The 26,738-nt window shown below is 36.0% G+C and overlaps 1 protein-coding gene across 1 annotated transcript in view; it reads left to right on the top strand.

Annotated features, from left to right (window-relative positions):
* The first annotated feature begins 2,854 nt into the window (after positions 1 to 2,854).
* The window catches only part of ROBO2 (roundabout guidance receptor 2), a 252,777-nt gene continuing 228,893 nt past the window's right edge, over positions 2,855 to 26,738 (top strand). The window contains exons 1-2 of the mRNA XM_036753392.1: positions 2,855 to 2,938; positions 4,521 to 4,641. Coding sequence (XP_036609287.1) covers positions 4,539 to 4,641 — 103 coding nt within the window. The 5' untranslated portion in view covers positions 2,855 to 2,938; positions 4,521 to 4,538. The remainder of the gene's footprint in view (positions 2,939 to 4,520; positions 4,642 to 26,738) is intronic.

Genomic DNA, 26,738 nt, shown 5'->3' with positions numbered 1-26,738 from the left:
GATAAGGCAAAAATTCACATGATATTCTCTGATTTACTCAATGTTCGCTAGCAAGGGAGAAGTGAAGGATTTTATTTATAATTCCAGAGATATAGGGATTTGAGTAATGGATAGAGAGACTTTCTTGGATGGTGTCAGGTATAAAAGCAAAAAGCAAGGCACAATTAACACTTACAGGATATATGCCAATTATCTGGCTAGTGTCAGGAGAATAACCTTGGTTAGTTCTTACAAGTGAGGAATCAAAGACCTTACAGAATGCTTTTCTTCTGGGTTAATACCTGTGAAAACCTAACACTGATTCCATAGCGGAAGAGAAAGAAAATTTGCATGCACAAAGGTCCTTGAAAGGGGGCATATTTATTTTATTATTTATTTATTTATTAACATACCTGCGTATGTATATGTCCATACATGTATGTATTCTATAGTAAGCACTATTGATTTATTTATATTTCTGAGTAAAGAATAAAACTTGTGGTTACAAAACTTTAAGAAGTAAAATCATATCTGCATACACATAAGAAAAAGGGCTATAAAACTACCGACACCAAACATTATAAAAAGCACTGGAGAAGTTCAAGGTTAGTTGACCTGTCACAGTCATGGCTGACATCTTAGTTTGGCCAATATACAAGTATTTTTGTTTTAACATTTTCTAGGATTTTTATCATTCTTATACCAACTTTAAATTCATATCTTTTAGTTATCTATGTATTTATTTTGGGTTTTGGCTCTCTAGATAACCTGAAATAAAGAGAATGATCTAAAGAGATAAATAAAAGTAAATTTCTAAAACCCATGCAAGCACCAGAATATTTTATAAATTGTGAAAGTATGTAGTCCATAGTTGTATCATTATCTATCTACCCACAACTTCAAGGATGAGTGGTCTGCAAGCATGAAATTACGGTGGATGTTGGGTTTCTTGGCTTCATTTGTAAATGAGAATCGTTTTTTCTGTAATTGTCACAAACATATGTTCTTTTGCTAAACAGTAGCAACCCATGCCTTCCATCTTATTCTGCTGCTATAGTTTTCCATGTTATTTGTTTTTATCTTTGTGTCCTACGTCAAAGGACGCTATTTTCAGTAATTCGTATTGTTGTGGTCAAGATGGAATTGTACATGAATGATTTGCATTAATTATAAGTAGCTTCTGTGTTGCTTTTTGGCTTGTTTTTGTTAGGAAACCAATTCTAAAGACAGCTTCAACTTGCCAGATGTGCCATTTTGGAACAATTTGGGTCCCTGCCAAAACACCATTTGTTGCCAGTCTCAGCCATTGTAGGAGTACTCATCACCCTGTTACCATGTTTTTGCACTTTTCAGCATTGTATAAATAGGCAGCTGTTTAGGTATTAGAATACTAATTAATCACCAAAGCATAGAGGATTTACCTGATTGAAAGAAACAAATTATAACCCTACAATTGAATATCATATTTAAATATACACATGCCTCAGCCCGTTCAGAAACAAACTTGTATGCATATCAATCGCATGTTCTTTCCTAGAAGTTGAGAGGACAGAAAATAAGTATTTCTAAGTGTTAAACTTTAAGATTTTTCTTTAGCTGCAAAAGCAGTAAATTAACTCTATAAAATGAGAAGGACCAATTTGTGCTGAAGTTTTCTTGATTGTTCCTTCAATGGGAGACCTTGTAATTTTTAAAAGGGTTATGATTTCATTAAGATGGAAGACCTTGTTAAAGGATATGTAGCAGAAAGGCAAGAAGGGGAAAGCCTGAAAATTCTCAGTTGTCTTTCTGGAGCTATTTTCAGGAGATGAATATTTATTTATTTGGAGAATGCCAGTTAACCTAGAGACTTAGACCAATGAATAAGGATCATAGGGAAGTAGATAACATTATAGGACACTGAAGCCAGTTAATTTACCTAATCCCAATTTACAGGAGACTAATTTACTTAAGAAGCTAGTTCCTTGCTTAATTTTGTTTTCAGACAGCTTTTATCATTCATGTGCCATTTTCCTCCATTATTCATTGGAATACCAAACTTGTCAAGGCTAGAAGTATATTAACAAATAGGGAAAATAGTTATAGTCATGACATTAGGCATATCAGCTTGACTGCCTTTTGAAACTGTTCATTTTAAAATTTAGATCCTTTTAAAAAAATTACTACATGCCTAATAAAATTGCAAATCTTCAATCCAGTAAGGAATGAATCATTTCTCCAGGCAGTTCACCTACCCAGAAGAAAAAAAAGAAACCTGAAAGGAGCTAGGTGACAGTTGGAGAGTCAGGCATGCCAGATTTTCAGAGGTTACAACTGAGGTCCAACCTGCTGTTCTCCTTAATGAAAGGAGGGAAATGTCAGCCTGACAAAACTGCTATAAGGGATATCCCTCCTCTGCATGTCCCGCTGTCCAGATGTCACTTGGCAGGTGGAGTTACAGAGTGGATGAAAATGAAGGCCTGTGTATGTGGGTGCTAGTACGGTAAAATGGTGATCAATGAATCTACCTTCAGAAGTTTAATGAAAACAATCCATATCCTGTCTGTCTTCATGTCATAAGAAAGGTGCCTCGTAGAGGTTTCTAGATGCTTGCCTCCACTCTGAGTTTTAAAACATATGTAAGTTGCTTTCTGGAGTTTTTTCTAATGTTAACAGCCAGAACAATGATTTGCCAATGATAATCAACTGGAAGCTTTTACTATAAATAAATGAACTCAGCAAACACATTTGTTTAGACTTCAGAATGTGAAAATCATTGTCAATGAGATTTTTGCAAAAAAAAAATCATTTTCTTTTCTCAGTATTAAGAGATGACTTCCGGCAAAATCCCACAGATGTTGTTGTGGCAGCCGGAGAGCCTGCCATCTTGGAGTGCCAGCCTCCCCGAGGACATCCAGAGCCCACCATCTTTTGGAAGAAAGACAAAGTTCGAATTGATGACAGGGAAGAGAGAATAAGTGTGAGTCAAATTGAAATGACAGTTTACAGCCAATGTATATCAAAATTGTATAAAGATGAGTGTTTTATGCCTGAACTTATCGCTTAACAAATTAATCACATTTTATTATCTGCATAAAATCAACATGACTCTCCATATTCCTTTTAAAATTTCAATGACAAATCATTCATAACCAATGAAGATGTAAGAAATGTTTAGAAAGTACATGAACTGAAAAAAAATCATTAGAAAATGATTTGTTTTAGTTTGGACCTGTTATTTTATCAGAGTGGGGAGTACTTTTTCTGTAAACTTCACCCTCTGATACAGATTAACTACTCATCTTTCTAGTCTTAAGGAATTACTGGGACACTGAGAAATTGGTGACCTACACAGAGTCACACAGTTTATGTGTAGTGGAGACAATACTTATGCCAAGGTCTTCCTAACTCCAGAGTTAGGAAGGTACTCTGTACCTTATAAGATGTAAACACTTATGATGAAGAGAATCTTAATCATTGTTTTTCTTAAATTAATTTTCCCAGATGAATTTTTGTGGTATTTTTATGTGAATAAATTAAAATAAAATATTTCAATAAATTTTTAAAAATTCCTGATTTAACTACTTACCTATTTTTAATGCATGAGAAAAATCCATGTTTGTGAAGTGAAAAAAAGATTGACCAGGTCCAAATCATTTTTTGTATTTTATTGAGTTGACTCATCTGAAGATCTCCTGAAAATGATGTTATTTGAAGCAGTATTTAATATAATTCTCATGCTTTGAAGTGGGATTTCATCTAACTTATCCTCTCCCTTTGATTGAATTTTGGGATCAAATGTAAACAGTCAGCTATGTCACTGGACCTATTCATGGTCATCTTTCATTTTTTAACAGGTGGATTTTTCTTATACGTAAACTATGACCCTATGACTGAATCAGATACAGGAAGTATAAAGATAATAAGGCTATTATTCCAACCCTGGCTGATACATTGATGGAATCTTCATTGCTAAATGGGGTTTGGTCTCCAGTGAGTGTGGAACGTAGAGAAAAACAGTCCTTGTTCAGGCATCGAGTGCTTACGAAAATATTGATCAATAATATATCTTGGGAAATTCCAGAGTGTGATGTAGAGAGGCTCTGCAGAAGATTAGTGGATATGGAGAAAAGAAGAGTAATTGGGACAATTGATAGGGGTTTAATTAGGCATCAGATTCAATTGGAGAAAGGCTAGATCTGGGGTTTGTCTATAGAGGGCCTATTCCAAGGCACTTAGGACACACAGGTAAGATATATTTGGTAACTTTGTCCTGTGCTGCACCTCTAGTATGCATTTTGAATTATTTTTGATTCATATGAAGACTGGGCAGTGAAAACAAGGATATCTGTGTTTCCCCCTAAATTTTAAGGATCTGACCAAAGGATCTTTCCTCTTGTTGAACCTAATACTCGGGCCCTCCAAGTGTTCTCTGTCATCCTTAGTATATGACTCATTCACTCCATATTTGGTCTTAAAAAGGAGAAAAAATGCTGCTGATTTGATTATGATATAAAGATTTTAATATGTTTCTATAAATATTAATATTTTATTTGAAACAGATCCGTGGTGGGAAACTGATGATTTCGAACACTAGAAAGAGTGATGCAGGCATGTATACCTGTGTTGGCACAAACATGGTGGGAGAAAGAGACAGTGATCCAGCAGAACTGACCGTCTTTGGTAAAGACATCTTTTAAAATTATTATTTTGTCATAGATTGTAAACATTTAATCTAACAAGCAAATACTAGGGTTGCTAGGGTTAGTTTACAAATCATAGAAAATATTTTTATGACCTGTCTGCAATTTGAATGGCAAGTAGACTGATGAATTAGGATGTGGTTACAATGTTGTTTAAGGGGCATTGTGTTTCAGATTTAAAGAACCTGAAACTTTAATAACCTGCTTTATATGCTCTCATTTGTGCATTTATCATTTTTGGCCCACACCTTTATCGAATATTTGAGAGAGCAGTTTCGTTAGGACTGAATTTAGAGTCAGACTAATCAATTAAGGCTCTGTCTATATCACTGTGGGCAAGTCACATAATCTCTCTTGTGATTCCTTTCCTCATTTCTAAAATGAGAGAGTTGGTTTAGTTGATCTCTCAGGTTCCTTCTTGGTCAAATTTTTTTTTTAAATGCAATTTATTTATTTAAAATTTTATGATTTTATATTTGGGGTTTGGGTGGACATTTTGACTGCCACATCTTTTTAAAAATGAATTTGATATCTAGTAGAGAGAAAATACAGAGATGGAAGATCTAAGGGAGTTGTATGTTCTGTTATCTTTGACGAAACAAAAATTAAGACATTTCTTATATTTAATTTACATACAATATAGACTTCTTATAACTATTTAATATTTTACATGCTTTAGTTAAATAGAAATTTATTTGTGCTCACGACACATTTTGATTTTAAAATTGTCAGAGTTTAATTGAGTGATCAGAAACCAGGCAATGATTGCCATTTATGATTAGACATTTGTGACTGATCAAACATGAAGCAGGGGGAGAAGTGCTATAAAAATTGGTATACCTTTTGAATTTCCCTAGGTGAGTCTTGGGTAAGTATAGTAATTCAGTGTCAGGATCATTGAGGGATCCTGATGTGAAGAGATTAGAATTTGGGCTCCAAAGTTCAGAATTTAGGTAGCAGATTCAAAGAGGCAAATTTAGGCTTTGGGTCAGGAAAAACGGGGAATGGGATGCTTAAAGAGGTGACAGGTTCTCCCTTCCCACCCTTATTTCCCTGGAGGTTTTCAAGCAAAAGCTAGATGACTTGTTGGGTAGGTTGTAGTGGGTATTCCTTTTGTGAATGAGTTGAACTCAGTTGCTTCTTAGGTCTCTTACAACTCTCACATTCTGCAGTTGTTGCTGTGGGAGGGAGGTTAAATTTTGAGAACAGCAAAAATGTGGAGAAACGGAAGTAAAATGTTAGAGAGAAGAGAGATAGCATTAAAGAGATTTGGAAAACTGAGATCATTTCCTTATAGTACAAGTCAGTACTAAGAAATCTTGCTCAAGTCTCAGGGTAAATAAGTAGTTTCTCTTATAGCACAAATAATGCAGATGTAAACTGCATACATTTTAATTTTTATGCTTCAGAATGTCACGTACTTCAATGAAAGTCATTAAAGGTGCCTGCTTCCCATTGACAAACAGGGGATTTGACATTGTGTGACTGTAAAGGCCTGTATAGATCCCCAAGGAGGGTCTTCCTGCTCCAAGGGATTCTGTCATTGTATGACTCGGAAGACATAGCAGAAATATTTAAAAATTTTCTATGATTTCTATTACATACAGAGGGTTAAAGGTATATTTTCTGAATATGTACAAGAGAGCAAGTCTTTCTTTTCAGTCACTTTGAAAACTGAGTAATATCTGGTAACATTCCCTATGAATACGTAGCAGCTTGAAGTCCAAAATGACAAAGCCCTGAGATAACCAATAATTTTTAAAGAAATCCGAATAGTAAAAATACAGCTATTCAAGTCTGTGTGCAAATTTCCATCCTTGAGAGCTCTGAGAAGTATTAGTTTGGCCTTAAATTTCTTTAGTCAGCTATAATATCCTAAAAATAGGCTTTAGTCTATAAGTAGTAAAGTATAGCTTTGTCTGGTACTGTGTAAAATTAGTGGGCTTTGAAAGCTGGCTTTGCGAGACCACATATTACATATCTTCTATTTAGAGGAATTTGTACTTAGTTTTATTCTAACCAACCAAATGTTTGGGGTCTTTAGGAATGCTACAGTGTAGGAGCATCATTTAGTGCTGAAATGCAAATAAAAGAATGGGAAAAAAATTGCTCTGAGTAGAAAGTTGAAGAGACAATATACGTTTGAATAATAATAATAATAATAATAATTGTAAGAAATGTAGCATCATCTGAATAATTTTCCTGTATCTTCTTCTACACCACTGTTAAAGAAATACGTGGTCATGCTCTTTTATTTCTAGCATACACAAGTGATGTAGAAATTCACCGATGTGCAGCTATTCTCCAAGAAATTTGAATTTTATTTTTGGTAGATTAAGGTCAGATTTCCACAGAAATTGTAGATTGAATTAGAGATCATAAAGCCCTGAAGTTTTTAGAGGTAATACTTCTAGAAAACTGCATAACCGTATATAACTATAATAAAAAATTTGTAATTGTAAAATAATTCTTGTCTATGTTCACTTTAAGTCCTTCACAATGTCCCATTCAAAGTTCCAACCGTATTATTCATCTGTAGGCTCTCCCTTGAGTGATCTCATTGGCTTTCGTGGGTTCAGTTATCATCTATATTCAGACAAGTCATACTCACACCCACCCACATACATACATGTGTGTTTGTACATATGTACATATGTATGCATGTATATACAGATATATTTATTTATACTCTTAATGTCTCTCTGGATCCCTAGTTCCATATCACTAACTCCCATTTGAATATCTATCGATGTCTCATAGGTATCTCAAACTGAATATATCCAAACAGAATTCATCATCTTTTCCCCAAAACCCTCACCTCTTCCAAATTTCCTTTTTAGTGTCAATGGTACTACCTTCATCCTAGCTACATAAGCTCACAACTTCAGTGTTGTCCTCTGTTTCAACAATCCAGCTAGCAGCTGCTGTGGGGGTATAAGACCAACAGCAGCCTGCTCACAGAACGCTGCAAGCCCCCGTTCTTTTGATCTGCTTTACTAAGGAAAGCAGCGTTAAGGGGTTAACAGTCCTACTTTAATCAGCATACAAATAACATCCACCTAGTTCAGGGGAAAAAGCCAGCACCCTGAACTTCAGAGCAAACACAGATTACAAACATGGACAGACCAAATACAATTCATAGTTACCAAGGGAACCTGAATCTGAGTTCAGCCAGAAGGCCCTTAGAGGGACTGCCTAGAGTCCCGCACCTCCAGGAGTGGGAGCCTTAAGCAAATAGCTCTGTTCTCCCTTTTTATGCAGTTTCAGATGTCATCAAATGTCATCCGAGCGACCAGAACTTAGGCTCCTTTGATTGGCTCTGGTGTTAGCACCTCCCTTCATTGGCCCCAGCTGGATTCCCACCTTAGTTACTAATTCACACCCACATTGGCTTAGCACCTAACAGATAGGGGTTTGGGCCTGGGGCTTAGTGCCTAGTAAGACTCAATCAAAGACACTGAATTAATCAAAGGGAACAAAGACCAAATTCTTCAAGGATCTGCAATACATCCTCTTCTCCTCACTCTCACCCATCCCATATATCTACTCAGCTAATTATATTGTTGTTTCTACCTTCACAATCTTTTGTATACATTTCCCTCTCTATAGTCACACAGCTACCACCTTAGTTCAGGCTCCAGGCAACTTTGACCTTTGCTATTGCAATAACCTTCTGGTTCATCTTTTTGCCTCAAGTCTCTCCTCACTCCAATTTATCCTTCACTCAAATGATATCAAAGTGATTTTCTTACAGTGTATTTCTGACCATACCACCTCTTACTCAGGGAGCTACAGAGGCTCACTGTTATTTCCAGCATCATTAGCCATCTGTCTGGCACTTAGAACCCTTCACAATCTGGAACCGTCTTATATTTTCTATTCTTCTTACACTTTATTCCTCTCCATAGGGTGGAGGTTTAGCACAGGACGAGATTTTAAACTATATTATAAGGCTCTGATTGTTGTTCCTTGTTGTTCCTCGAACACATCACTCCTTGTTTTTCTCTCTCTGCAGTGACTGCCATCTATGCTTGGAACTCTCTCCTCCCTCACCTTTGCCTAGGCCAGGGGTGGGGGAACCTGTGGTCTTGAGACAACATGTAGCTCTCTAGGTCCTCAAGTGCAGCCCTTTGACTGAGTCCAAACTTTACAGAACAAATCCCCTTAATAAAAGGAGTTGTTCTCTAGAACTTGGATTCAGTCAAAAGGCTGCACCCGAGGACCCAGAAGACCACATGTGGCCTTGAGGTTCCCCTCCATGGCCTCAACCTTTCTGGTTCCCCCAGTTGCTGGTTCCTTGTCCTATGAAAATACCTCCTATTTATTCTGCACATATCTTTTATGTACCTAGATATTTCCATGTTTTCTTCCCTATTTAGAATAGGAGGTCTTTGAAGGAAAGGACTATTTTTATCTTTCATGGTATCCCCAGCACTTATCGCAATGCTTGCACAGTGCTTGTAAATGCTTAGTAATTTTTAACTGGCTGATTGCTTATGGAATTAACTGAAAAGGCTCTGTAGCATTCCATAGTTTGATAAAATCAGCCAAGTGTAAGTTACATACAGCTGAAGGACATCACTGTTTACAGGAAGTACCTCTTTCAGTTTGACACTGACCTGGAAACACTCCCTGACAGGTATAATCCATAACAGATTTTTTTTGTGGTCACAAGTCTCCCTCTTTTAGGCCTCAGTTAATATTTGTAATTAAAAAATCCTCAAATAAGTTATATCTTCTATCTATCAAGGGATTTCATATCACCTTAACACACTATATGCATGAAAGACATATTATAATAGAGCTTTAATATCAAATATGCTCTACAAAATCTATTTTTTTAAGTGCACTAAGTTTATTAGGATCTTATCTTCTCTGTATTCCTCAGTCATTTGCACTCTTTAAATGATGTGTGCCGCTATGGAGAATTATTTGTAAACTTTTTCATTAATTATTTTCTTGATTCTGGAGATTATTCTCCCTCTAAAAAATTGTGAAGATGATAAGGTAGGTTTGTGACTTGACAGTTATTAACATTTCTCCTTCACTTTTTTCAGTAATAATAATTTCTGAGATTCTCCTTCATCAAACATTTAATACTGTATTATTAGAATTCACACATGCATTGTTATTGATGGAGAAAATAATTAGTTGTAAGAATTTTGAAAGGTCATTTGCATTTTCACTTACCTGTTGTCTTCCTTCTTAAATATTTTTGGATTATTTGGCTTAATTGAGTCTCATGCCATGGTTTCTTTAAATCTGTTTTTCCATGGATTTCTCAGTATAATAGGAAGTAAAATGGGTAATAATCCCTTCTCATTCTTCTCTGAAATATTTTTCCAAGAATTTAAATTTATTCTAAAATAGTGTTGCATTTGAATTTGATTTCTTTCTATTTGACAAGGAGATCATGCATTTTATAGTTGAAGGGGTTTCAAGGTTCTTTTGGCATCTTGTGGCAATTGCTTTATATTCAGTTAAATTTCCTTAGGAATTTTAAGTATTCTAGGTTTGTGTCTGTTATCAATTTAGCATATTCAGCATTGTAACAACAATGTTACTTACAGCTAGTGTGGGGGTACAGGACCAACAACACCAGCACACAGGAGGGCTGCTAGCGCAGGTCCTTTGATCTGCTTTTCTAAGGAAAGCAACTTTAAGGGGTTTACAGTCTCACTTTAATTAAACATACATATACCATTCACTTAGTTCAGGGGAAAAAGTCAGCACCCTGAACTTCAGAGAGAATACAAACAGAAATTACAGGCTTACATTATATAAACAGAACAAACAACACAAACCAGTCTATCCATAGCAATACATACATAGTTACCAGAGAGAGAGAAGCAGGGACATCTGGGTTTTTCAAAGCCAGCTACCCAGAGTCTCGTCTGGCCAAATCACCAACACTCTTCCAATGAGTGTGCTCCTAAAGGCAAAACGTTAACCTCTGAGTATATACACACATCAAAGGGCGTCACAAGCATGTGACTCAAACTCATGTAACCCAAGACTTTCTTGTGACTTAAACGCTTCCTTAGGGTCAGAGGGCATCAAAACCATGAGACTCAAACCCATGTGAGCTAGGTCTTCCCTTTAAGTAAGCAGGTCATCAAAGACTCCCTATTCAATCAAAGATTCCTTAGTGCTGAGAAGCTCTCCAAAACAAAGACAACAAAAAGTCCACTTTGCTTGCCATTAAATTGGAAAGGCAAGACTGAGCAAAGGTACTTGACTGCTTTAGCATTCCAAAAGAGAAGATGACCGAAAAGTCCCACCCTAATTACCTTAAGTCAGACTAGTTCAGCTCTCCTCTACCCTGTTCTGTATTCTCAAATCCCTGGCTCCTTTCTCCCATCATTACCTATGTCTCTTAAAAGTTATACATCATTGAGTTATTGACTATGTGTGCCACACCCAACCTGTGCTCTAATTCACACGTTACCTAATGGAGCTGAATGTCATACAACTGAGTCCACTCAAAATTTATATTCTCGCACCTGACTGCACAAGGAAGTCCTTTACACTTCTCCTAATTGATGTTCCTCCTGACTCTACAAAGAGGTAATTCCAAACCTTGTGTTTCACTGGCATGGCTTTTGAGAAAATAATTTTGAGAATTATGACGTTGTCAACAAGTCAGGTCAGCAACTATTTATTAAATGTGTCCCATGTTCCAGGCACTGTGGTAAGAGCTGGGGATAAAAAGAAAGCCAAAAAAACAACTAAAACTAAAATACCCAATCACTCAGGGAGGGGTTCTCTAATGAAGTATATAAATATCTTTGTACAAATATACAGATATATACAGGATTAAATGGAAGTAATCTCAAAGGGAAGACACTAAGATAAGGGACAACTAAGAAGGCTTCTTGTAGAAAGATGGACTTTCACTGAAACTCAGAGGAAGTCAGGGAAGCCAGTAGGCAGAGATGGGGAGGGAGAGACTTCCAGGAGTGGGAGACAGCAAGAGAAAATGCCCAGAGCTTTGAGTTGGCAGGTCACATGCAAGAAACAGCAGGCTGGAGAGTGACATTGGATCTCAGAGCAGGTGGGGGTAGAGGGCGGTAGGTTGTAATAAGACTGGATACATAAGAAGAGGCCACAAGATTTTATATTTGTTTGAAGATAATGGGGAGCTACTAGAGTTTATTGAATAAGGGTCAGGAAAATCACTTTAACAGCTGAGGGGAGGAAGGACTGGAGGGTGGAGATGCTTGAGGCAGGAAGAAAAATCAGTAGGCTATCTCAATAGGATCAAGCATGAAGAGATGAGAGCCAACAGCTGAGATGATGAGTGTCAGAAGAGAGCAGGGGATGCGTGCAAGAGATATTATGTTGGCAGAAACAAGACTTGGCCGCTGATTAGATATAGCGTAGTGGAGGGAGAGAGAGACAGAGACAGAGAGAGAGAAAGAGACAGAGAGAGAGAGAAACTGAGGATGACACCTAGGTTGGGAGCCTGAGTGAGTGGAAGAAGGGTGGTATCCTCAACAATAATGGGGAAGTTGGGAAGAGGTTAGGGTTTTGGGGGAAATACGGTAATTTCAGTTTTCGACGTTTTGAGTTTCAGACATCTAATAAGCTATGTGAGACTGGAAGTCAGGATAATTGTTAGGGCAGGACAAATAGATTTGAGAACTAACTATATGGAGATGATCGTTGAATCTAAGGGGGCTGATGAGATCACCAAGTGACACAGTATAGAGGTAGAAGAGAAAAGGTGCCTGGGAAAGAACTTTGGGGATCAGCATGGTTAACAAATGTGATTTGGATGAATATCCTACAAAAGATACAAGAAGTAATAGACAAATAAGAAGAGAACCAGGAGAGAGGAATATCTTGAAAACCTAGAAAAAAAGAGTGTCAATAGGAGGGTTGTTCACAAGAAGTCCCAAAGTTTAAAACAGTTTTAGAAAGAAATGTATTGGGTCATTTGGTAGAGGAAAGCAAGTCAGAAAGGAGGTGGGGCTCCCTCTCCTCCAGGCTGTAGAAGATTTATGGTATATAGGATTTAGATAACTCAAACTAAACCACAGAACCACCCTTACCCAGTAAAGCAATTTTGCCTAGAAGGCAACTTGAAAAGAAGGTAGATTGAGATGAGTATTCAATAAAGTTTGGGCTAAGCCAAAATACAAACTTGGGTGGACCCAAAATAATTAGTGGGTGTGGTAAGCCCAAACAAGAATGATTTAGGTGGCACCAAGACCTAGGGGAAACCAAAATTCATTGTAGCCATCTCCAGAATTCCTGAGAGTTATTGGTGTCAGGTGACAATCTGGATGCAAACAACCTTTAGTTACAAAGGGTTGGATTTAAACAGGGTAATATTTTTTCTAAACAATATAATAAACCAAAATAATAAATATATAAATATAATGAATTTTTCCCACAGGGTGATCAACAGTATCAAAGGCTACAGAGGTCAAAAAGTGTCAAAAAAAATTTGACACTTAAAAGCTTATTTCTAATTTTAGAGAGAGTAATTTAATTTGAGGCATGAATATTTTGTGCATGTATGTGTATTCATGCAGGGTTTTTTTTGTCTTTTTATTCAAATGTAAGTGAAGTTTTACCATTTAAGATAATTTTTTTGAAAAAGTAAAACTAAAAAATACTTTGTTCATTTTAGTTTAGCTCCCATAAATTAGGAACTCCAATATCCTGAACCCTGCTTTTGCAAACAACTTTTTTTGTTAGTTCCAGGCATATTTCTTAATACCTTTTGTGACTCAAATTTATTGTCAGAAATTTGATATGGGCTAGGAAACCGATGATGAATCAGAAATACTTATGTAAGTATTAAGAATGGCAATGAAATGATGACTAAAATAATAAATGGTGGTGTTTTTTTCCTAGTTTCCTACATTTCTTTTCTTAGTCATATTATTGAGGACATTAGTGTATATTTTTTCCATTTTCCATGAATCTTTAAGTAATATTCCATGTTTTAGGGGCTGTCTTAGGATATTTAAGATTCTAAGACTCTAATTCAGTTCAAAAGATATGCAGTTTTAAAATGTATAACCTGTATAGTATGACCATAAATAAAACTATTTCCAAAGGAATGATAGATTATATTACTTATTCTCCCCAAATTTTTATCTAGAACATGATTCTTGGCCACTCAGAGCATGAATAATCAACACATTAGAACCCCAAGCAAAGGACACCTTTGTGAACCAAAAAATTGTAAAAAAAAAAAAATTGTTAAAAAAAGAAATTATCCACATTCTGTGGTTGCCTAAGTAAAGCTTTTGAAGAAAAAGATGGAGTGTGGAAGCATTTTCCAAGTCATCTTAAAAGATTTTACTTATGCCAATCATAATCATTAGGGGACATAAAGCTGACTTGGGAAAATTGTTGTTACTAAAATTATATAGCTTTAAAAGAATATTACAATCCTTATCAGTAAGGATGGAATGACTTCTGAACCTATGTATCTATCATTTTTAGGAAGTTGTAGTGCTTTGTTTCCTAATGCTTTGCTTTCATTGCTACCTGCAGCTTTGATCCTAGGGAAGTATTTCACTCAGTCTCCAATTTTAAATTTATTCTGCAAGTTGAAGACCCCAGGCATCTTGAGATTTACATTTTTATCACTTTTCTTTTAGAACAGATTAACATATATTTTCCAGTTGCTCACTTATTTTCTTAACTCAAAATTTCTTATGTTTCTAGGTAAATCTTACTTAAAAAATACTTTTTGGAGGATATACATACACACATATGTGTGTATATGTTTGTGTATGTGTATATATATATACATATACACACATAAATATATATTTGTATCTATATACATATATACATATCTATGTATATATACATATACATAAATACATTGTATATGTATGTGTATATAAATAAAATGTATATGTGTATATATATATTTCCCCCTCTAGGATTTTCTGTTTAGCTATAGTCATCAGAGAGCATATGACCATTGCATTTTTAGGATGCCTCTTTCAAAGTGTGTTGACATTGTGGTTTCTATATTGAAGAGTTGTGGTTGGTAAAGAACACATTTCCAAAAATACATACTTGAGAAATCATCTAACATAACTATGTGCACATAAAAGAGAGTTCCAGAATGTAATTACCTATGGCGTTCACAAGGGTTTTGTTGGTTGAAGTATTTAATTTTGCAGCATTACAAAGTTAACCAGAACACTCCTACTTCCCAGTCATCCTTGTTCACTGAGGAAATTCTTTCTAAATATAGAATATTCTTGTGTCATGGACCTGTAGGTAGGAGGGACATTAAAATGTCTCTAGTCCCACTTGTCATTTTTAGATTTAGAAATTCCATCTCAGAGAGGTTAAGCAACATGTCAAAAGTTGATTTACCTCCCTGGCCCTCTGGTTCCTCATCTGTAAAAATGATAGGAATGGACTAGATGATTCCTGGGGTCCCTTGAGCTGTAGGTCAGGGATACTATGATTTTAAGATTCTTTTCTGAAAAGCTTCTGAAATATTTAGGAAAATTGAAAATTACTTTTGTCTTGCTTTTTGGAAGGCACATATTAAAGTGAAAAAGTACTTATCTACATCTCTATGTATGTTTCCTATTACATAAAACACTGATTTATATGTGGACAGCATTTATTTTACAACACACTATTAAGTCATTTTAAAAATAATTTCTTTTTCTTATATACTTCAGAATTAGAACCTATGCATTTGTGTGGTATAGATGAAAAGCTGTTTTACCAAAAGAGGACTAGGAGTTAGAATATCTGATTTTAAGTCTTCAATCACACAACCTCTCTGATCTTTTCCAAAATGGATAAAATGGTATATTTATCCTTCCAACTTAATTCAGTTGTGAAGATCAAGTGAAATAATAAAATATATGGAAGTGCTTTGTAGCTAAAATTGCTATGAAATGCAAGATACTGTCATTATTTTTAAACTACATTCAGATATAGAATTAACAGATTATCTGCTTGTCAGCCTTAAACTGTTGACTATTTTAGCAGTAACGTAAAAAGCATCTAATAAAATAAGTATTAAGAGAGGCTGTTAAAGAACATTTAAATAGAATTTAATCTTCATTATGTAGTGTATTTTACCTCAATTGATCAAAATTCTTAGCATAGACGTATCTTAAGGTAATGAAAACTTAATCACAGTTAGACTGCTAATAAATGATCACCTCATCTTTTCGGAGGGGTACATAGAGGTCAATAATTCACAATTTAAAGCTGTCACAGCCTCCCTAATTGGCTATAGTACACGGACAATTAATTTAAAGAAAGGGAGTAGTGCTATGCTTACACCTTGCGTTTCCCAGATGAAACTATCCCAAACTCATGTCTGGCCGTCTTTAGAATGTAATACTAGCTCTGGTTTTCTCAAGCGTCTTATTACTTTATTGGTGAGCACTCTGCCCATGTAAATCGTCATAAGAACCAGCTACTTTTATAATGGCAAGCAAAAACAATTTAAGAATCATTAAAGTCGTTTTGGAAATAGCTGACACAATACTGCTAATTTTATAACCCTCGAACTAAAGTCTAGTCACTGACTGCTTTATTATATATATTTGAGTAACTTTGAAATGTTGTAGGCGACTACATTTTGAACTTATGGAAGCTTCTTCATTTTAAAGAAATTGCATTTTACACATCGTTGAGAAAATTATGAGGTTTTATTATGCCACCATATTAAGTACTTGAATATTTTAGCCTCAAATAAAGTTGTACTTTCCAAGTCTCCATTTGGAACTGGACACATCTGACTGATGGAGAGCTGTTTGCTACAGCACTTATTGTCTCCGGTGTGATTAACCTTGCAAGCAAGTTATGCAGGTGATTCAAATCCAGCTAATCTCACGTAAGGAATTTTAATTGAATTGGTGATGGCATTCTCTCTAATCACTCCGTAGTTGTATAATTAGAGATTGGGCTATTCAGAGGATTGTCTTAATGATACACAGGCAGAAAACTACATGAGATAACTTTCTCCTCAATTTATGTCAGGCATGCTTCATAATAAGTGACAACATGGAAAAAATGTTATCGTAATTTTCTCATGCCTGATAATGTGTCTGAACTTTTATCACTTCATTATTTCTCCCTTTTGCTTCCAGTAGTCTGCAAAATTAGATTCTAGGTAGTAGAGTACTGACTTTTAAAGGACATTTATCCTTCGTAGATTTGGCTGGTATAATTGTTAGGAAGGAGTGAGATTCTATTCAAGTGAAACAAAAGGATTTTCTAGATAACTCTTTGTTTACACCTATAGCTATGCAGTCTTTCCCTCCCCTTTTCCTTAATTCTGCTAGGCTTTGTATTTGTTCATGTGGTGACATATGCAAAACATTTTAAATAAAAATACACGTGCATGTATTTAACCTCTTTAATCTGGAAAAAAAGGGTTCAGGGACTTTATATAGATAATATATCACAGAAACAGCTGCAGTTAGGAAAATGTGAATATTTTATCCCTCAAAATTGGTATTTCCTCATCACAATTTTTAAAATAAACCTGTATCACTCTACTATAGGAATTTCTTATTTCCTTCAATAAGACACAAAAGTTAAAATGCAATCACGTTTCTCAAATCTCGTTTCAATATAGCAATTGATTTCCATTTGGGTCATTATTTATGCATCCATGCCTCTGTAGTGTTCCAGTCAAACAGTTTTTTTTCTTTTTTTCCAAGAGTCAGGGACTACCAGGCAAAACTTCAATACCTCCAATTCTCTGGGGTCATTTTTCAATCCCTAAACCAGGCTCTACTTCGAGCAGAAGAGAATGGAAAATGCCCATTACTCGGTTCCTGGTCCCAGTTGCTCTAGTCCTAACAACAGCAAACTAACCTGTTTCTTGTTCCTCTTAGAAATTGTGGATCAAGTATCTTCCAGGGGCACCAGTATAAAATTGAAGCAAAACATACTCACATGTGACAGTATAGACTCTGAGGATCACTGTGGTGGTGATTGGTAAACTATTCCAAGGACATTTTAGCTGAGAAAAAAAAAAAAGACTGTTTGGAGTTTCTAGACTACAGTTAGGCATAGTAGTGCTGAAGGTTATTTGGATTTTTGTTAGGGTCTTGCGCAGGAAATGCTATAGTGACTGGACACCCAATCATCTAACTGGAAGGTCTTCATTTGCTTTTGAAAGACACTGAGGTCCCACTTGGCCTTCTCTGGGAGTGGAGTATATTAATTCTGAGGGGCAACTTATTTATATACTTCATAACGTTTGTCAGTTCAATTTAACAAATAGTTGAGTACCCACAATGTGCTTAACATTAACCAAAAGACTCACAAGCATGCAGGTATAACATTTAAAAGCAAGAATGTCACCTAGTAAAAATGGCGACAAAGAAACGGAAGGCAGCTAGGCTGCATAATGGATGATTACTGGACTTGGAATCCAAAAGGCCTAAGTTCAAATCCAGCCTCAGATACTAGATGTTTGACCCTAGGCAAGTCACTTAACCTCTGTCTGTCTTGGTTTCCTCATCTGTAGAATGGAGATAATGATACTGCTTTTCTCCCAGGGTAATTTTGAGGATGAAATGAGATAAGATAAGTGACATAATATTTGTAAAGTGCTTTGTGAATCTGAAGGTGCCAGTCAAAGGACTAAAAGGAAGACATGTCAGCAGGCCAAATCACAGAACTGCAACATTCTTATGTGATAGAAGATTTGGTTTCATTGAAAAGGCGTTGAAGTAAAGGAATATTTCATCTAGTGACAGGATTCTAGTCCATTTCCTCATTTTCACAGTAGAGGAACCAGAGGCCCAGGGACGTAAAATTTCATGCCCAAGGTCACACAAATAGTGATGGTCATAGTACACTTTATGAGCTTATGAACTCAAGAAGAAAATTAGCTGGACATTGCCTTTATTGAGATTAAACACTAATCAAAGGATTCTAGCATATCAGTAATAAGGAAAATTTGCCCACATTATCCATCAATCCAAATCTAATGTTTTATATGTTGCAACTTCTTTTTTTTTTAAACCATAACATAAGAGTATTACATTTTTGTACCTGTAAGCCAATACAAGAAGGCTTCATTAGCTGAAGGTAATAGGTAGAGGAAAAAGCCCAATTAAAGTGAGTGCATTTAAAATGAGGCTCAACACTTCTTATTAAATAGCAAATAACACCAGCATTTATATGTCTCTTTAAGTTTGGCAAAGCAATTTACACACGTATCTCATCTGATCCACAAAACAACTGTTTTGTGAGGTGTAGATATTTGTAATTTTATAGATGTGGAAACTGAAATTTAGAAGAGATGTGACTTTTCTAGGGATACACCGATAGTAAATATCTGAGGGACTCAAATCTTTCAGACACCAAACTCAGCCTTCTATGAAGTGTTTTGCCTTATTACCTACAGAAAAGAAAAAGATTGAGTATAATTTTACCTTGAAAAATGAAATTATGATACAAAATAAGTTTGTTTTCTTGAACAAAATTTAAGTTATAGTCTCAAGTATGTGTTAATTTTTATAATAAAAAATTAATCAAGTGTTTTCTTGGAGAAATTTTTTTTCTGACAAAATTTTGTGTTAGCACAGTATAAAATACTTCACCTCACATTTGAATTTCAAAGCAAAATCATATTGAGTATCATTACAAAAATATTATAAGGGATCCTCACTTTTCCTGCTTGTTTCCTCTTCTTTGAGATTCATACTACTCTCTCTTGAAATCGAGAATGACCAAGAATACTTTGACTCTTGGATGGGGAAGGGCAGGGATAGAAGCAAGCCAAGAAGGATGTTTGAGTAGGGATTAATTTTATAAGCGACTAATTGATTAGTGAATGTTTTTATGTCCTGAAAACTTTTGCTTTCCTATCCAGCCTAAGGCATTGTGTCATAATGAATAGAGAACTGTCCTCAGACTCTGGAAGACCTGGGTTCTTGTCTCCCACACATATTGTCTGTGAGACCCTGGGAAAGTTGCTTAAGCTCTCAGGGTCTCAGGCAACTATCTCTAAGCTGCAGAATATTTACTGATTGGTTTCTGTGGAGGAAGTTTTCTCATCAGGAGTTTCCAACACCAAATAAAACTCAACAGTGTAAATGCGAGGTCTCAGATAAATCCTTGCATAATTGTAGTTTGCCTCTTATTTCTAAGATTCATGAAGGGAATAGTCCTTGACCACTGGCTAAATACATTAACAAAAGATGCACCACTTTTAATGCTACATGTGAACAATCCTTCCTGTATTCATTGTCACGGTACCTTAATTTAGTGTTCTGGCATAGTTGATGTGCATGTTTTCCTATAAATAATCTTCATTTGTTCTTTTTAACAGTTTCAGGGTTGTTTTCATTTTTATACTTCTATCCCGTAGGAAAAAAAAAAGTAATGCAGTCCCTGAAAGAATAGCCCTGGACTAGCTGAATAATTGACATGTATGATAGAGCAAAATCTTCGTATAAAATGCAGATTTCAAGGTGGATGATGCGTACTAAGACAACAATTCAATAGAAAAGTCTATGATTATTAAACCTTTAAATGGATGTCAGAAATTGCCAAAAGGTGCTATAAATATCTAAAGAAATCGTACTGCCCTTTTTTTAAAGGAGAGATAATTAATTACTACTTAATTTATCACAAACTAAAAAAGATAATATTCTATATGTAGAGCATGTTTGTTTGTTAGACATTTTTGAACAGTGCCTAAAAAGCTGATTTGGGTAAAATGGACATAAAAATTTCCTGATAGATTTATGAGGCTTCCATTAGTTCAGGAAGCATGATGCTCGGTTATTTAGAAAAATAGAATAAGAGCTCACATGTATGTAGGGCATTACTGTTTATTATGTGCTTTCCTACCTTACCACAACCTTGTGAAACAGTATAATTATCACCCCTTTATGAATGAGTAAACAAGCTTCGGGAGATGAAGTTACTAGTCCATAATTACACAGCTGTAAGTAGCACATCCAGGTCCCAGAGCTAGGTCTTCTTATTCAAGGTCTGGCACTTTGTTCACCTACCAGAAAATCCCTCTCAATCCTGAATCCTCCTTTGGACACTCAGTTCAATTAAATAATTTATTAAACAATAATTAAACTCTTAAGACATATAAAATATTATGTTACTACAGTATAGTTTAGAAAGAGACAGACAAGGACAGAATGCTGCTCTGCATATCAAGTAGTACAAAGAACCTCCAAATGCAAAAAAACTCAGTTATTAAAGATGAAAAGGGAAAGAACTTACTACAAGGTAATTCTTTTTGGGGAAAAAATATAGACCAAACCACCATTCTCATTCAATGCTGGTGCTCTGAGGGGTACTCCTCCAGCTTGGCCTCTGTATGTATACTGGGCTGAGGATGTCCTGTAACCTTGGCTACAGCAATGTGAGGCAGTGACTTTTGTAGTAAAGACACTCATTGAACTAAGACAGGGCTAAAGCTTCCACCGCCATGAAGGAAGAATTTTAGGTAACATACTTTTAGAGTTAAGCACTTGACAGTGTCCAGGGCAAGTTGAAACTTGTAAATAAGAGTAACCCCAAAACCTAGAAAGGAGAAAAGACTAGAGGACTATGGAATTTGTTGGGTTTCAAAGTCAAGGGGAAAGGAAGCCAGAAGTACCAGGAGTACAAAGCTGTTGACAACTATTTAATACATCACCAGAAAAAACAACAACAAAAAACCTCCTATAACCACCAGAATGGAGCAATCAAAGAATTAAACAAAAATATTAAAGACTTAAGGATAGAAATTGGGGCACTTAAGGAACAAATTACCAAGTGTATACAGAGGCTAGAAAATTTAGAACAAAAGATATTTTCAATAATAGGTAATTATCTGAAAAAAAGGACAGAATTGGAATGCAAAAATGTGGCAGAAGTACACATAGGAAAGAAATTTGTAAAAAGTGGATAAGAATTATGTTTTATGAACTAAAGATAGGATATGAAGAAATAATCTAAGGATTTTACGTCTTTCATAAAAAGGAAATAATGAATAAAGAAGCCTCAGTAACGTACTTCAAAAAAACATACAGAAAAATAAATACCCAGAAATATTGGAAGGAGTTAAAGTTTGGATCTGTATTCTGTGGATCCAGAGAATACCAACTGAAATAAGCCTGATCTTTAACTCACCAAGAAAGATAATAGTCAAATCAGAGGGCGACTATATTTTGAAAGCAGCAAGAGAAAACAACCTTCTATATCCAAAGAGAGCTAATCAGCATATCATAGCATTCCTTTGTGGTTATATCAAAGGAAAAAAATGGAATGTGACATTCTGTAAAGGAAAGGAGGTTATTTGGCACCAGAATAGCACACTTACAAAGTTGAAACTATGCATGAAAGGAAAGAATGTTCGGTAAAGGGAAAGATTTCAATCAATCTTTAAAGGAAATGAGAAGTGGATGGTATATTTTAGATACAAAATAGCCAAAATAAAAAGTTAGGTACTTACATAGAGTAATGAAATTCCAAGAAATGAGATGGTTCTTTTCAAGTGGCTAGATATAAATAAGCTCATGAATGTTGGGTGGGGAAGTATTTGTTTGTTAAAAACAAAAACAAAACAAAACCCTTCCTAAATTGTTTGAGTCACTGAAGAAATGAAGGAGAACACTAATGAGCTGAAGAATTCAAGAATTAAAAGGTATTATGGGAAAAATCAGGAGAAGAATAAATACAAGAGGCAAATTACTAGGTCACAGTAAAAAAAAGATAAAACATTCTATCATAAGTCAATCAAAATAAAACTGTCAGTGGTTAATAATATATCTCTATACCTCTAATGATAAGGAAAACCAAGAAAGAAATAACAAATAAATTATGGAATAGGAAGAATGGGCAAGAGGTTTTCCAATTCTTCCTCCATTTTTTCTGTTGTAGAAGAATTGGGTATAATATTAAGTGAACCTACAGAAGCAAGAGGGGATTAAACCAGCGTCTTGCAACAAAATTCCCTGCTGTTGGGGAATCTCAGAGAATTAGTGTCTTTGAAAAGAATTGTACATTTTTGTACAAACTCCTGCTAGTGAAGAGGAAGTGGTTGGGAACCCAGGAAAGCAAAATTCACAGGAACTTGAAATAGGAAGGAAAAACAGGCATCAGAAGAAATAAATGATTAGAGAAAAGAGAAAAAAATAGAATTGGGTACACTGTTACAGAATATTTCCATCTGCACTTCACTTCCTCCATCAAGGCATAGCATTCCTACACCTAAATTTTAGAGATTGCTAGAATGAGAAAGAAGTAACTAAGGGAGCGAAATAAAATATGATCCCTTGTTCAGGGGGCATTACACATTAATATCAATAAAAGAAAAGAATAATTGAGTTTGGGAAGGGGCAGGAGGAATTAGGTAGCACACTCTTGTCTGAGCCAAGTCAAACAAAGAAAAGAGAAAAAATAATAATAAAAAGAAAATGAAAGAATTTGGGATTGGGAAGAAAGATAGGTGGGAGTAAGGAGAAGAGACTGGGTACAAATTTTGATGAACCAAACAAATTGCAGAGACATAGGGTTTATTTTTAAAAAGTTATAAATTCATGGGATTTAAAAAAAATACTTAGTGAATGAAAATACTGAAACCATTGTGAATATAGTGAAATATCAGTGGACTAACTTCTCCCCCAAAAGAAAATTAAAAAAATAAGGGAATGAATAACAAAAAAATGTTTAGTATCTGCAAATTAGAAACACATTTAAAATATATAATAACTGAAAAATGACTGACTAGCAATTACATACAGAGTAAAAATGAGGGAGGAATAAAATATATTGTGCTTTAGATGACTAAAAACGAAGGAATAATAATCATGATCTTAGATAAGGCAATATTAAAAAGTGAAAATAATAAATAATAATAAAAAAATAAGCACATGAGGGGAACTATATTGTTTTCAAAGACAAAATGGACAATAACAAAGGGACAGTGAGGCGGGCAGAGCCAAGATGGTTGAGTAAAAGCAAGGACTTGCCTGAGCTCTCCTCTAAACCCCTCCAAATTCCTGTAAAAAATAATTCTAAACACATGCTAGAGCAGCAGAACCCGCAAAAAGACACAGTGAAACAAATTTTGAGCCTAAGACAACTTGGGTGGTTGATGGGAAATGTCTATTGTGCCAGTTTGGGAGTGGAGCATGGTCCAGGGTGGGCCCTGCTGGTACAGACTGGGCCCCAGCAAACCTGGAGCAGGCCTGAGGGGACTGAATCACTGGCAGGTGAGGTGGTTTCCAGATTTCTCAACCCACAAATGCCAAAGACAGCTTAGAAGGACAGTGGGGAAGGTTGGTTGGACCTTGGTGAGAGAGGAGCACAGACCAACCCCAGCCTCAGTGCAGCCACCAGGGTGGTGGCAGTGGTGGCAGCAGAGGAAGTGGTAGTAGCAGCAGCTGTTCCAAGAACACTCAGCCCACAGACAGTAAGGGCATAGAACAACTGATCAGAAGGAGATTACAAGGGCCTCTTTACTGGCACTGAGGCAGGATTCTCTCGCTTTGCCCATACTTGGATCTGGTTCGCAGTCCTAGGTGGCAGTCCTGGGGTGAGGAGGAGCACCAGCAGAGCAGAGCTTATGGCAGTGGTGGAGAGGGAACCCTCACAGTTCCAGGGCAGAAAAGATTGCTTGTGGTCACTCACTGACTAGAGCATAGGCCAGGAAAGGAGTAAACACTTCTCCTTAAATCATACCACCTTAGAAGAACTGAAAGCTTAAAAGTCCCTAGAAGTATCCCTGAAAACAGCTGGACAAAGCCTCTGAAACTTGGGACATTGGAAACAGACCCCTACCTTAACAAATATTTTAAAAGTCAAGTAATAGACTGAGAAAATGAGCAAACAGAAGAAAAAAGCTCAGACTATAGAATCTTATTTTGTTGACAAGGAAGATCAAAATATACACTCAGAAGAAGACAACAAAGCCAAAACTCCTACATCCAAAGCCTCCTAGAAAAAATATGAATTGTCTCAGACCATGGAAGAGCTCTAAAAGGATTTGTAAAATCAAGTAAGAGAAGTAGAGGAAAAATTGGGAAGAGTAATGAGAGTGATGCGAGAAAATCATGAAAAATGAGTCAACAACTTACTAAAGGACCCCCCAAAATACTGAAGAAAATAACACCGTAAAAATAGACTAACCCAAATGGCAAAAGAGGTCCAAAAATCCAACGAGGAGAAGAATGCCTTAAAAAGCAGAGTTGTCCAAATGGAAAAGGAGGTCCTAAAGCTCACTGAAGAAAATAATTCCTTAAAAATTACATTGAAGAACAAATGGAAGCTAATGAGAAATCAAGAAATTATAAAACAAAACCAAAAGAATGAAAAAATAGAAGATAATGTGAAATATCTCATTGGAGAAACTGCTGACCTGGAAAATAGATCCAGGAGAGATCATTTAAAATTATTAGGATAGGGCAGCTACATGGCACAGTGAGTAGAGCACTGGCCCTGGAGTCAGGAGGACCAGAGTTCAAATCCGGCCTCAGACACTTGACACACTTACTAACTGTGTGACCTTGGGCAAGTCGCTTAACCCCAATTGCCCTGCCTTCCCCCCTCAAAAAAAAAAACAAGAAAAAAATTATTAGGATACATGAAGGCCATGATCAAAAAAAGAGCCTAGACATCGTCTTTCAAGAAATTATCAAAGAAAACTGTCCTGATATTCTAGAGCCAGAGGGTAAAATGGAAATTGAAAGAATCCACCCATCACCTCCTGAAAGAGATCCCAAAATGAAAACTCCCAGGAATATTATAGCCAAATTCCAGAGTTCCCAGGTCAAGGAGAAAATATTGCAAGCAGCCAGAAAGAAATAATCCAAGTATTGTGGAAACACAATCAGGATGATACAAGATTTAGGAGCTTCTACCTTAAGGGATCAGAGGGCTTAGAATATGATGTTCCAGAAGTCAAAGGAGCTAGGACTGAAATCAAGAATCACCTACCCAGAAAAACTAAGTGTAATCAATGAGGGGAAAAAATTGATATTCAATGATGTAGAGGAATTTAATGCATTCATGAGAAGCCAAAGTTAAATAGAAAATTTGACTTTCAAATACAAAACTCAAGAGAAGCATGAAAAAGTAAACAGGAAAGAGAAAGCATAAGGGACTTATTAAATTTGAACTGTTTACATTATGGAAAGATATTTGTAACTCCTGAGACCTTTCTCATTATGAGGGGTTATTGGAGGGAATGCACATGCATGTGCACACACACGTAGACAGAGGGCACAGGGTGAGTTGAATATGAAGGGATGATATCTAAAAATAAAATTAAGGGGTGAGAGAGGAATGTACTGGGAGAAGGAGAAAGGGAGAGGCAGAATGGGGTAAATTATCTCACATAAAAGAATCAAGAAAAAAGCTTTTACAGTGGAGGGGAAGAGAGGGGAGGTGAGAGGAAATGAGGGAACCTCTCATCAGATTTGACTTAAGGAGAGAATAACACACACACATACTCAGTTGGGTATGGAAATCTATTTTACCCTATAGGAAAGTAGGGGGGAAGGGAGGAGGCCAGATTGGGGGAGGGAGTAATCAGAAACAAACACTTTTGAGGAAGGACAGGGTCAAAGGAGAGAATAGAAGAAACAGAGCAGGATAGGATGGAGGGAAGTGTAGCTAGTCTTTCATAACATGGCTATTATGGAAGTGTTTTGCATGACTATACATGTACAACCTATATCGAATTGCTTGCACTCTCAATGAGGGTGGGTGGGGAGGGAGGAAGGGAGAAAATTTGGAACTCAAAGTTTTAAAAAACAAATGTTAAAATTGTTTTTACATGCAACTGGGAAATAAGATACATAGGCACTGGGGTATAGAAATATACCTTACCCTATAGGAAAATAGAAGGGGGAAGGCGATAAGAGAAGGCGGAGATGATAAAAGGGAGGGTAGATTGGAGAAAGGGGTGATCAGAATGCACATCTTCTTGGGGCTGGGGGAAGGGGAGAGATGGGGAGAAATTTGGACCTCAAAATCTTGTGGAAGTGAATATTGAAAACTAAAATAAATAAATAAATTTTAAAAATACAATGCTTACCTACAAAAAAAAGTAACAGTGCTAAAAGTATCTAAACTAAATAGCATAGGAGCTAT

The sequence above is a fragment of the Trichosurus vulpecula genome, chromosome 4 (assembly GCF_011100635.1).
Source record: "Trichosurus vulpecula isolate mTriVul1 chromosome 4, mTriVul1.pri, whole genome shotgun sequence".
Taxonomy (NCBI): Eukaryota; Metazoa; Chordata; class Mammalia; order Diprotodontia; family Phalangeridae; genus Trichosurus; species Trichosurus vulpecula.
Note: the sequence above shows the minus strand (reverse complement) of the source record. Positions and strands in the feature narration are given on the sequence as shown.